The following is a 12,420-nucleotide window of genomic DNA, read 5'->3' on the forward strand; positions in this document are numbered from 1 at the left end:
CTCAAACCAAACCATGTCGCTGCTTCGATGTCAAACCAAACCTCGTGGGCGCTTGCACACAAAAGAGATTCGGCGTCGCGCTCGCCCTGTAGACGTATCGAGTCTATTCCCACTCGCAGTCCAACTTGCATGAACTCAGCTGCTGTCTCAATCTCAACTTTTGATCCAAAGACTTACCATCTGTGCATTGACAGCTCACACGACCGATCCCTTCCAGCCCTGTTTGGCTCCTATCGTCTGAGCCGTCTGATCTCGGGGGATACGAGCCACGATGCGGGCAAACGTCGACGCGCCATACTACCAGATGCGCCCCGGCCAATTCGTCACCACGCCCAACAGTACAAACAGTGCACCGCCCCCATTCGCGTCCGACGACGATGAATATGACTTGTCTGGTCCCGCTCCTCTCGCATCGCCGCCCCAACACCATCTCAACCCACATTCATATGCCGAACGCACTGCCCGTCAGACGTCAGACGATCACACACTGGAGGAGAACCATAACCTCGTTGAGTTACTGGAGGCTGCGACAGCTGCGGGTCAGGTGGCATATGCTATGGATACTGGAGATGGTATAACGGCGACTCTCCCACTTCAGGATAAAGGCAAGAGAAGAAGGGGTATCAGCTCCCCAGCCGAGGATGCATCGCATCAAGCCGATGGGCCTGTCAACTCTAAGCGAAGTAGAAGCGGCGGAGCTACCGATCCTCGGCTTCAGATCCATGGCCATGGCATGTATGGTGACTCTGTCGATGACACTGTACCGCCTTCTAGTGAGTCTCTACTGAACGATGCCCGCGCCGCAGGCGTACACTCAGCCGCCGCTCTCTTCCGCCGCTCCTCCGAAAGAACCTCTCGCAAATACACACGACCGCCAATGTCGAAGCTGTTCATGTCCCTCCAGCTCAGCCCTGAGAACTTCCTTCAACTACAAGCTTTAGCAAAAGGCTACATGCTCGACACATCACATCCGGAGCGGCAGAGCTGCGTTGGAAACCGTGGTAAAGGCGATACCGACATGGTCAAGTTACGGCTTTTCAACTGCGTCCGAGACTTCCTGAACGAAGGGGTCGGTGAGCAGTTCTTCGGCGAAGATGTCGAGAAGCCGGGCGAGAAGGATGCGATAGAAGCTGCTCATGCATTAGGAGAAGACAAGTCTCTTGGTCCTGGAGAGAGACTGACATGGCCAAGGGACGGGAACAAGATTATTAGCCTTGTTACTCCGTTGATGCGACGAATGGTCACGAACGAGCGGCAGCGACAGTATGCGATCGAGACCAGAAAGGGCGGCGCGAAGAAGAAAGACAAAGAGGGTAGTGCCGAAGCTATGCCTCAGCAAGGCGAGGATGATCCAGGACGTGAAGTCGAGCAGCAACCACAGCCGGTCTTCGATGACAGCCTGGCTCATCATGCGTCGCCGTCACATTACACAGCTTCATCGACACGACTCACGACCGTGACGCCGCAGCTTTCTTTCCGAGGGAAAGATGGAACGTCAGACTCTAGAGAGGTGGTCGAGTGCAGCGCAACAAGACAGCCGAATTTGAAGGTAAGATCGTCTGCTTCATCCTATTGTATGGTTGACGCCGCTAACCCACAGCAAAGTTACCCACGACCAGCTCCATTGAACCCAGTCTCTCGCACATCAACATCTTCCTCGTACTCGCCTCATCGAGCGGCAGACCAGGCATCAAGCTCGACGAGAAGCGCATCACAGCCGAACCAAACGCACACTTGGCATGGTATGACTATAATGACTTCATGAGAGAGGTCATTCTCCTCGTCAAGGCCGCCAGAGACAGATACCCTGAGCTCAGCATGAGCATCGCTGCTCACGACGTCGAGCCCGGCACAGATAACCTTCGCGGACTCGCTGCTGCCGCCAATGCACTGCAGACGGAGCATGCTCTGCGCGGAACATCGTCTTCATTTAACGGTCTCGCTCAAGTAGCTATGGAAGACAACGTCTCTAACTTTCCCACACCAACCTCGGCGACGAGCAACCACCCCGCCTTTCCTGTCGACAGTCATGCGGAGACCAGATCTCTTCCCCGTTACGCTATCAAGTCTATTGGTCCGCAGGGTTGGCGCGATATCCGCAATGCGGATAATTGGTACAGTGTGCTGAGGGAGAAGGCGTTTGCTGTGTGGGCGGATGGCGTGTGTAATGTGCTTGTTGAGCTTGTGGAGTTTGCTGGGGCGGTGGGATAAGTTTGGGTCTGGGCAAGGTATGGTATGGTATGTGTTGCAGAGTATCTATTCCATCGGAGTATCTGTCACCTCGTCGTATTGCTATGGAGTATCGTTTACATGACATAATAACCATCTTTCTCCTACCATTTCATTCAGTAGTGGTGGACATCACATACTTGGGCCTGGGCCTTCGATCATGGCTTCTCTTCCCATCCTTCTCAAGCACTTTCTCAAGCACCTTCTCGCACTCCTCTTTGGAAATCACTGGACATGCCGCACACCGCCGATGGCCACAATTTTCGTTCTCATTCCTACCTTGACACCTGCCAGCTCGGTCCGGATTGTGCGCCGTTCTCCTAATCCCCGTGTAAGTCATCTTGGGGGCAGCCTTGTAAATTACGGCGAAGTTGTCAACAACAATCCCGTGGATCTCGTTGGGCAACTCTCGGACAACGACATATGGCCCTTCGAACATTTCGCGGATACATTCATACTTCTCGTACTTATCTCGGATACCCTTGTCGGGCACATCACAGAAAGTGTCGGACATATCTTCGCAGTCACCGCAGTGATAGCAATCGTAGCTCACGCTGAAACCCCGATTTGCACGCCAGGGAGGTGTGTTCTTCCAGTGTCGGACACAGTTTGGTCGGCTTGAATCGCTCTTGCCAGACCCTTGCTTCAGCCGTGAGTCTGTGGCGCGTTGAGATCGTCGGTGACAGCGGTGGTTTGGCGACTTGGGTATATTGCCGCGGACGCCGTTACACGGAAGCTGGGTATTTGGGAGGTCTTGGTTGGATATAACGGGGTATGAAAGAAGACCTTTGTTTCTTCCTGGTATATCTCGTGAGTTTTGGATAGGCTGAGGGTGCAAGGCTTCAGTATACAGCCTACTCTCCCTTGGTGCGGGGGCGGATGCGGCTTGGCTAGTGGATACGCGCCGGTTAGGGTTGTCTTGAGCCATTGCTTCGCAAGGAAGTCAGTGATAGTAGGGAGTTTCGATGAACGAGCCAGCAGACCTTTCTTGTAGACAGAACAAGAACTGATGGAAGTGTTACCTGACTGATGATGATAGTCAGAAGAACGGATGTGAAAAGAGCGTGATGAAGATCTTGTGATAAAGATGAAGCCACGACTTTGTTTGCTTGAAGTTATGAGACAGTTCAGGTGCTGTCTGGTGATTCTGGCTGTGTTCTATCGTGTTCGCATGTTCATGACCGTGATATTTGAGCGTTGTCTGGGTCGCATGGAAAGAAGTGGTAGTAGCGACGAGCTGAACACTGTCTTGTGGAAATGAGACATGCGTTTATTGTCTTTTGTTGCATCGCTACACATCATTTCCTGCACGTCCACCTTCCTTGAAATTAGACATTCGGTCACTGTTGTGTGTCAACTAGATCGGCCCGCGCGAAGGTGCCGTAGGTGAAGATATCATCCGACACCGTCAACTTTGCAAACTTGCCAATGTCAGAGTCCATCACAATCGGCGGCGAATAACATGTACAGCTCTCCCTCACCCAGCCTTGCGCAATCTCATCATAAATCACTTCCCCACGCACGTCCCTTCCATCTCATGTCCCCCCGTGCCCAAAACTGCGATAAGGTGTGTATCCCATACCAGGCGGCGTGCGGTGTCCGTGATAGGCAGGCGGTCGCGCCAAGCCATAGATTGTAGCGAACGTCGTTCGCCCAATTTTACCCCTCCTTGTTAGGCACGCAATAAGCTTTCGGAAGCTGCGTAGTGCGCGCTACCTGCACCCTTTTCAACGTCTGCCGTTACGTCAAGCGTGCCCCCGGTGTCCTGGACTGTGGAGCGCTTCATGTGGGGACGGATGGGCTGAGGTCTGGCTTTGGGCATGGGGGCGTGGTTCTGTCAATGACGTACGTTCGTTCAAGAGACGCAGTGTTGTCTGGATTTTGGCCTGCGCATGCAACCACCTGGACTACTGTCAGATCTTGAGCGCACCGATGCTATTCGCGATCGTGGCACCCATGACGTCGCTCTGCTTCCGGTCCGCTCCTCCCCCCGTCACTCCCGTCCGTTGACGACTTCTCAGAAATGCGGTACTGCACTGTGATCTCGTTCAGGTTTGTCAATCTTCGCTGAGAAATCACCGGGGGTTAGCACTATACGAGATACCCGTACCATGGCGGCCAGTACCAATCAGTTCCTTGCGTGGATATTCAACAGCCTCTACAGTCTCGCTGTCATGTCACCGATCTTGGCAGGGTGCCACGAACCGTAGAAACTGAATGCTCATGGTCCCATGGAAGCTCTTATAACACTCGACTGATCGACGGGAGAAGTCTCTGTCTGAGGTACCAAGGCTACTGATTCGGAGATGACATCTGCCGTATAGCACCTCTGCGACTTCAGCTCTTAATGACTTGTCACGCGCGAATCTGCGTAGCAGGAAGCTGGAGTGGCTATTGAAGACATTCGGAGAGAGCGGGTGTCGGTGCGCGCGGTATTGTTACAAATGTCTTCCTCCTCTGTCCATCTAGACGTACGCTCATTGACGACATTGTGCGCGATTCTCACCTCTCTTTACAGTGCGAATGGCGACGATCTAACTGTCCGTTCCAAACGAGAAGTGCCGTGCCTCTCGGAGGTTTACGCGGGAAACAAGTGCCGAAATCTGGAATTGATTGCAATAGTGTAGCACTGTGACTAGGTCTTCAATATCAACGCGGGGATTTCTCAAGGTCATAGCCGTTATTGGTCACATGCAGAGGTATTTAATCAACGGGTAAAGCATATACACACCAGAGACCATCGATGCCATGGAGCAGGGTGACAACAAGATACCAAGACGCGAAGCTATTGACAATCCTTCAGCTTAAGATCGTGGGCCGTCCTTCGCGCATCTTGCAGTAAGAATACACCCACAAGAACCATACAGAGACATACGACAATGAAGTGGTATCAGATCGCCGCTCTCGCAGTGCCTGCTCAGGCCGCACTACGCTTCGGATGCTCAACCTTGAGCATCCAACGGCTTGACCCGCTGGTTGAGCCAGGCAAACTTCCTTCAGCTCACGTTCATCAAATTGTTGGTGGAAACGCGTTCAACGCGACCATGAAGGAAGATCCATCCACTCTAGCCACCTGCACGACGTGCACATTCTCCGAGGACTTCAGGTTTGACAGCTCCGGATGCACATCTTCCAATGGACGCTGACAGATATAGCAACTACTGGACTGCGGCGATGTTCTTCAAACACACAAACGGCTCGTACAAACGCGTACCTATCATGCAGAACGCGGCCTTGCCTAACGGCATCAACGGCGGAATGAGTGAGTGTTACCATACTGGACGCAAGTGAGACCTACACTGACTACGTATCTACCTTTTCGCAGCCATCTACTATACACAGCAAGACTTCAACACGAATGGTAACCAGAAGATTACCGCGTTTCCCAAGGTCAGTCATACCTCGGACTTCGGAATACTCAACAACCTACTAACCGGCCCAGGGTTTCCGAATGACTGTAGGTTCGCCTACAACCAATACGGTAGAAGATGCCAAGAAGCACCCAGGGCTTCGGTTCGTATGTTTGCAAGACAAGAACACCCGCTTTCCCGAGAGCCCAGACTTCCCGCCCAAGGCCTGCAAAGGTGGCATCATGACCGTGCATCACTTTCCCTCGTAAGTAGTCGCCTTGTAAGAATCCAATGCGAGAGGGTGCTGACATATACGTCAGTTGCTGGGACGGCAAGAACGTCGACTCGCCCAACCACCAAGATCACATGTACAACACAGCTAAGGAAGCCTTCGCTGTCGCCGGCGCATGCCCATCTTCGCACCCAGTCCGCATGCCACAGGTTGCCTACGAGACACTCTGGGATACCACACAGTTCAGTAACATGTGGCCCAAGGACGGCTCCAATCCCTTCTTCCTTTCTTACAACGACAACAAGGGCTACGGTACCCATGCGGATTACCTCTTTGGCTGGAAGGACGACAGTCTGCAGAAGGCTATGGACAACAATTGCATGTTCCAAGCTTGCGAGAATGGAAGGCCTTTGAAGGTATGTGATGCGGTGTGGTTTCTTGAAGCATGGTATGGCTGCTAACGAGGAATTGTAGAGCCAGAATGTTCAGGCCATGAACCAATGCCAAGTCAAGAGCGCTATCAAGGAGAACATAGATGGCTGTAAGTTCTTCTTCCAGTCGCACTGTGACGTCTCTATACTGACAACCACTCTCAGGGCTTGACCATATGCCCGGTATGGCAATGTAGGCGAGTGGTAAGGGGAAATACGAGTCAAGGCGCTCGTACCTTCGGCGATACCAAATTGTGATCTACTTCATCTGCAGACTTCGTATCTACACAAATTCAGTCGTTTCTGAGTCACGTTATGTCGTCGTTTGTGCCATGTCCTCGGAGATGCCTTCGTGACTCCGTCTCTAAAGACGGTGTTGATGAAGACGCGACAGGCCGCATCGCAGTCTAGACTTTTCGGCAAGCGACCCCGCAAGCCATCGTACATGCTTTTTCTCCCGTCCAGACCCTCAAACGCCACATTCCACGCAACACTCGTCTCCTTCATCGTGAACCGCAGATATAGACACAGCTTACGCATTATATCATGCGCGCGACACCGTGCAGCTCGGTGCATAGCTCAGTCGTTTCACCACCAGGATGGTGCTCCGATGCAGCCCGACCTTTGCGCTGGCTCCACCACGATGCCATGTACCGGGAACCCGCAATTGGCAGACAGCGGCGGGCCGTGCGTCCACGGAAACCACGTTGCGGCCACGTGGTGAGCATGCATTTTCATGCAGGCGCTCGGACGCTGGATGAAAGGTTCTGCCGTGCTGCCGCTTTGGGGAGCATGTGGGGTTGGGTAGGCGATTGCGCATGTGAGGACGTGGTTGGGAGGTGTACGGATTGGTGGGCGATGGGGGACGGGGTTGAAGCTTGGGGTTGCTTTGGCTACTGGTGGGTAGGCAAACCTTATCGGCGACGCATCTGCAAGATCATTTTGACGTGCATTTCCTCACATGCGCTCGTCGAAGGGCGGTCAAAATTGACTGGAATGGAAAGGGGGCGGCACTTTGTGCCCTGACGTTCAGCTGCTCATTGCCAGACTGCAGCATCCTCCGGTGCCCAAACGCCTGGGCGTGCTGATTAACTAGTACGAGGCATCAGCTGCGGTCACATCCAAGAAGCCGAAGCTGCATTGATTAGCCACCTAGGGACTTCGGGCTGACGGATGATGGGGCATGCAATACTGTCCATAATCACTACTCCATCTTCTCGAGGCATCGATGTCTCATAGATAATGCAAGGAGTGTTCCGTCAAGGACAAGCGCATGGCTCATGACAAGACCAAACCAGGAGCGGCAATGCGCGGGCACCGGTGGAGACGCAGCTAAACCTAAGCAACACGGAGCCCTGTAGCGGCCAACGTGGGTTCTGGGTTCCCGCCGAAAAACGTGGCATAGGCGATGCAAGCGTGGGCGGTGCTCGAGGGGATTGGTCGGGTGTCGCGGTCGGCGTGAATGGCTTGAGTGGAGGCTGACTGCATGCAACTCACTTAGCACTTTATCGAAATGCAAGTGTCCCTACATGCAGTGTCCTTACGTGTGGCCGTTTCAGAGCCGTCTGGTGGTTGTCATGATGCCGGTGGTTGTGGTAGAGTGGTTGCTCCTTCCTTGCTTACAGCCGCTGCTGCCTACATAACCGTGTCGCGTTCTTCGGTGCCTTCTCGATACGCGTCTTCACCACGCACACACCATTGGCCGTCTGCAAGGCTGACGTTTGACAATCCTATCAAACACCATCGCCGCCCGTTGCGACTCGCTAACCGTCGTGCCCCTGCGCGTGCATCTTGCTACTCACGACGCCCCTTGCCGATCTGGGCCCTTTGAAACGCGCAGGAGTAAGACAGGCTGAGCACAGGACTTCTACCGACTACAACACCCATCTCCTCGCTTTTCTCTACAACCCCAGCACGGACAACGGCCTCTGACTGTTGTGTTTGCTTGCGCCCTCTCTTATACCCTTCAATCGCCGTCGTGCGATCGTGCTTCCGGCGACCCTAGCAAGCAGCACGCTATCCCCGCCCACGTACTAACCACCGGACTCGCCGTGGCGCGCATCATGACAAACTCTCTCGAGTCCTCGCGGCCCATGCTTGCCAACGTAAGTCATTCTCCCGTATCCACTGCCCGTTTCAGACGTCCCCTGCGTGTGGTCGATGCTCGCCGAGGAGCACCTGCACTGCTTGCTTGATCATTCACTCCTTTGCGCCTTCCCTTCCCTTCACACTCACCACACAAACACTTGCCTTTGCGCTCCAACACGCCCGCACAAACACGCATACCACACGGCGACCATGTCGGAACAAACACAATCTAACGAGAAGAAGTCGGCCGCCAACCGCGCATCAACCCGCATGTCCACCTACAGCGCCACACCCACCCTCACACCCTCCATCGCGCCCTCGCACCTCTCGCAAGCCTCGTCAACAGCCGGCGACCCAAAGTCACACGACATCAAGACATGGAACGCGGGATTTGACCGCCTCGAAGACAAGCGCCTGGTCCAACAACGGTACGCCCTCAACGAGCGCAAGACAGACGACATGAGCAAGCTGGCGCTGGGAGCAAAGCTGGACCGCGCACTCGCCCGCCGCATGTCTGGTCAAGACGCTGTCTTCCGGCCAAAGGGCGCAGAGAAGAAGGAGATTCAGGCATAAGCGCGAAGAGATGCGTCGCGATACCACTTCTTTATCCTTTCGTTACAAAGAGCCATGATTCGATAGCTGCTTACAGCCACAGCCGGCTATGCACACGGTCATATTCCTTATGAGGCACCGATTTCGGGGGGGTTAGCGTGCAAGATATACTTCTCGCGGGGGGATTGAGCACACGCAGGAACGATGAGGGGCCAGACGGCGTTTCGCTGGACATGGGCGACAGTCGAACTCGAATCACGGCATGCAGCAGGGGCATCAAGGCTGCCATGGAGGACTATCATCGCTCCTCGAGGCATGACAGCTGCTTCGGATTGAAAGCTTTCTTCGATACTACTATACCAAGGCGTTACAACTTTCCTACTACTAATTCCATTTTACACCGTTTCAATGCTGCGTTTTGTATTGTTCACGGCCTTTTCTGCTTCTCCTAGCGCCCGCCTACTTTCTCACCTATCTACCGAAATGCGAATGACTCGAAATCCCTCTCAATATCTATGCACGCACATGTGAAGATCGCCCTCAAACCAACCAACGCGCGTCTTGCAATCAATCCCGCACCATACCACGCATCATCATCCCGCGATTATCATCATATGCCGCGCATTAATCAACCGCACGCGGCACGTCAAACGTAAGTAGTCAACCCGCGGCTCGGCACACGCTGCATGCGTGTTGATCCCCTTTGTTTGTTTGGTCCTGTTGATCGCTTGCCCATATCGCTTGCTGTTAACGTCATTGTGGATGTAAGGGGCTTTTGGCTGGTTTGCTTACCCCTAAGATCGGCGCCCGGAAGGGCCGTTTTGGGTATGGCGGATTGAGTGGGTTGGACGGATCTGTGTGGCGGAGTTGGGTCCGCGTTTGACAGACTTGACAGCGCCGAGAGAGGGAGGGCGGCCGTTGGGGCTGTTGAGTGATGGTGTTTATTGGAGTGTGTGTAGCTATGGATTGATAGTGGCAGAGATACTTGTTTGGGCGAGAAGATATTTTTAATCTTCAATGTCTTGTAAGGTATAGGAAGAGGTTTTCCGGAGGGTGTGGTAGGTAGGTTTCGATAGATCGCTTGCTCTCATGAACTTTATGTTTCGCGAACTTTGTCTTCGCTGCAGGTACTACTAGTTGCATTCCCCCTCTGTAGTTCGCGAGTTTGGATGCTAGTGACTTGTTCTAGACTATTGGACATATCTAGTCACTGTACGGGCGCGTTCCTCCGTTCTTCATCCAAGCCCCCGATGCTATCCTCCGAGTAGCGGTAGCATGATGTGGTCAGCATATGGGAAGCGCTGCATACGGATGCTTCCAATATCGTCCGTATGTCTCTGCTTAGCTCTACAGAGTACTGCCACCGTCTAGACGTTCCACGAACCATTGCATCCTCCATTCTGCTCTTCCTCCATCCATGGAATCCTCTCTTCTCCCCTCCCCTTTCGCCATCCAACTCTTACCACATCACCAAAACTTCCCAGTCTTCCTCCGCTCGTTGGCCAACTCCAGCTGTTCTCTGATCCCTCTCAGTTCACCCCTGTGCCTTTCGTGTGTCTCCTCTAGGAGTCTTGCATGCTCCTTCTTCAGCTCCACAAATTCTTCTTCTAACTTCTCGTGCCAGGGGTAAAGGACAAAGATTTGAAAGCAGAGGGCTGAGGAGCCGATGAGGAAGTTGGTGAGCGAGAAGGTACGGGTTATCAGCATGGCGGACTTCTTTTGGCTGAGCGCTTGACGGACTGGTCCAATGGGAAGTTTTGACAAGGAGATGCGTGCGTTGGTGTACAGAAGTGCGGATTTCAAGGGACGCGTATTGTGGAGTAGACGTTCTTGCGTGTTGAACTCGCTTGGCACACTTCTTTCGCGAGTAAACTCGGGTAGTAGATGGACTTCGAGATAGCAAAGGCGTCGAAAGTAACGTTGAGCAAAAGATATGTTGTAGAAAATGGGCAATGGGAGAGGAACGCGGTAAAAGAATCGAGACCGCCAACTGCGCGTACAAGCTGCACTTTACGACCCAAAAGTCGCTCAACATCAAGTCACATGCCATACTACCTTACGTTCCAATTGGGTCTTGCTCTTGAAAGTGGCATGATGGTTGCTGTTTTGGGCCAAATGGGACTAAAGCCGAAAGAAAATCAGACCACCCCGCGAAACGAACGGCAACTCTACACATCGGCGTACCGGTACATCATCGATGATGTTGAAGTGCATGATTCTTTGTAGGATGCGGGTATTGAGGAAAAGGGATCGTATTGATGTGTCACGAAAGATTTGGTTTTGTGATGCGCCGTGGTGATGGTTGCGGGAGGCACGCGACACCTGAGCACGGACTAGCGCTGCGCTAACCTGAATGCAACCCGTGGACGTGGGTTGGCAATTGGAAAGAGCATGTCCCCACTTCTTCACTACATTCCAATCTGAACAACAGCTCTTTCAATCCGAATACAGTCTTATGATGGCGATATCGAAGCACCTCCGGCATGCTGGTAGTCAAAGAGCAGACCCTGATGACGTCCTCTTTAGCCACTTCAAGCATACGTCATCATGATACGAATAGCACCAGTGGCGCTGGCGTAGCACGAGTATACAAGCAGTGGCGCTGTAGCATCGATGCCTCCTCTTCACCATACCAAAAGATACTGCAGAGTGACAGCAGAAACCCGACATGACAACTCCCAACATCGAGCTCCTCACAGCGGCCACGCCCAACGGCCAAAAGATCTCCATTTTCCTAGAAGAACTCGGCATTCCCTACAAGACTAGCGCAATTGATCTATCCAAAGATGAGCAAAAGTCCGCCTCTTTCCTCAAAGTCAACCCCAACGGTCGCATACCTGCGATTGTAGACCACACCCGTGACTCGTACCCCGTTTTTGAGTCTGGAGCCATCTTCCTCTATCTCGCCGAACACTACGACAAAGACTTCAAGTTCAGCTTCCAGGATAGTGACGAGAAGATGGAAATGACACAGTGGCTCTTCTTCCAGAACGCCGGTGTGGGCCCAATGCAAGGACAAGCGAATCACTTCGTGCGCTACGCACCCGAGAAGATTGAGTATGGCACGAAGCGATACAAAAACGAAACAAAGCGGCTTTACTCGGTACTAGAAGCGCGACTCCAGGATAGAGACTATCTGGCAGGGAAGGGTCGCGGGAAGTACAGTATTGCCGATATCACGACTTTTACATGGGTTCGGTGGGCGCCATGGGCGGGGATTGAGATGACCAAGTTTCCGAAGCTGAAGACGTGGTGCGAGGAGATTGAGAAGAGAGATCCGGTGAAGAGAGGGCTTTTGGTGCCGTCGGGTGAGGATCAGATTGAGAAGTTGAGGAGGAATCCGGATGTGCAGGATCCGTTTAAAGCGTGGGTTAGAAAGGGTCAGAAGGAGATTGCGGATACGCATGGGAACTAGCAAGCCCATAGTACAAGACATTGCTAAAGATAGTACCCCAGCTTAAGTATACAGTACCTTGAAAGCTATCTAGTTGTTAAAAATTAATCGTAGTATGTATGCAGCAACATGCGACACGAGCCC

At 53.1% G+C, this 12,420-nt stretch overlaps 4 protein-coding genes across 4 annotated transcripts; all 4 read left to right on the forward strand.

Moving 5' to 3' along the window:
- Positions 1 to 60: 60 nt before the first annotated feature.
- On the forward strand, positions 61 to 2,276 carry BKA58DRAFT_93524 (uncharacterized protein). Its single transcript, XM_046176233.1, has 2 exons — positions 61 to 1,549; positions 1,606 to 2,276. Exons 1-2 carry the CDS (start codon positions 272 to 274, stop codon positions 2,209 to 2,211), a joined length of 1,884 nt encoding a protein of 627 aa, XP_046029171.1. The 5' UTR covers positions 61 to 271; the 3' UTR covers positions 2,212 to 2,276.
- Positions 2,277 to 4,943: 2,667 nt separating this feature from the next.
- On the forward strand, positions 4,944 to 6,536 carry BKA58DRAFT_377000 (uncharacterized protein). Its single transcript, XM_046169578.1, has 7 exons — positions 4,944 to 5,335; positions 5,385 to 5,491; positions 5,555 to 5,619; positions 5,672 to 5,844; positions 5,900 to 6,227; positions 6,286 to 6,352; positions 6,408 to 6,536. Exons 1-7 carry the CDS (start codon positions 5,109 to 5,111, stop codon positions 6,437 to 6,439), a joined length of 999 nt encoding a protein of 332 aa, XP_046029172.1. The 5' UTR covers positions 4,944 to 5,108; the 3' UTR covers positions 6,440 to 6,536.
- Positions 6,537 to 8,189: 1,653 nt separating this feature from the next.
- BKA58DRAFT_93589 (uncharacterized protein) lies at positions 8,190 to 9,009 on the forward strand. The gene is made up of 2 exons (XM_046176234.1): positions 8,190 to 8,347; positions 8,574 to 9,009. The coding sequence occupies exons 1-2, from the start codon at positions 8,306 to 8,308 to the stop codon at positions 8,901 to 8,903; spliced, it is 372 nt and encodes a 123-aa protein (XP_046029173.1). The 5' UTR covers positions 8,190 to 8,305; the 3' UTR covers positions 8,904 to 9,009.
- Positions 9,010 to 11,224: 2,215 nt separating this feature from the next.
- On the forward strand, positions 11,225 to 12,413 carry BKA58DRAFT_377016 (glutathione S-transferase). Its single transcript, XM_046169579.1, has one exon. The coding sequence runs from the start codon at positions 11,551 to 11,553 to the stop codon at positions 12,295 to 12,297; it is 747 nt and encodes a 248-aa protein (XP_046029174.1). The 5' UTR covers positions 11,225 to 11,550; the 3' UTR covers positions 12,298 to 12,413.
- Positions 12,414 to 12,420: the final 7 nt, after the last annotated feature.

The sequence above is a fragment of the Alternaria rosae genome, assembly GCF_020736505.1.
Source record: "Alternaria rosae strain MPI-PUGE-AT-0040 chromosome Unknown BKA58scaffold_2, whole genome shotgun sequence".
Lineage (NCBI taxonomy): Eukaryota > Fungi > Ascomycota > Dothideomycetes > Pleosporales > Pleosporaceae > Alternaria > Alternaria rosae.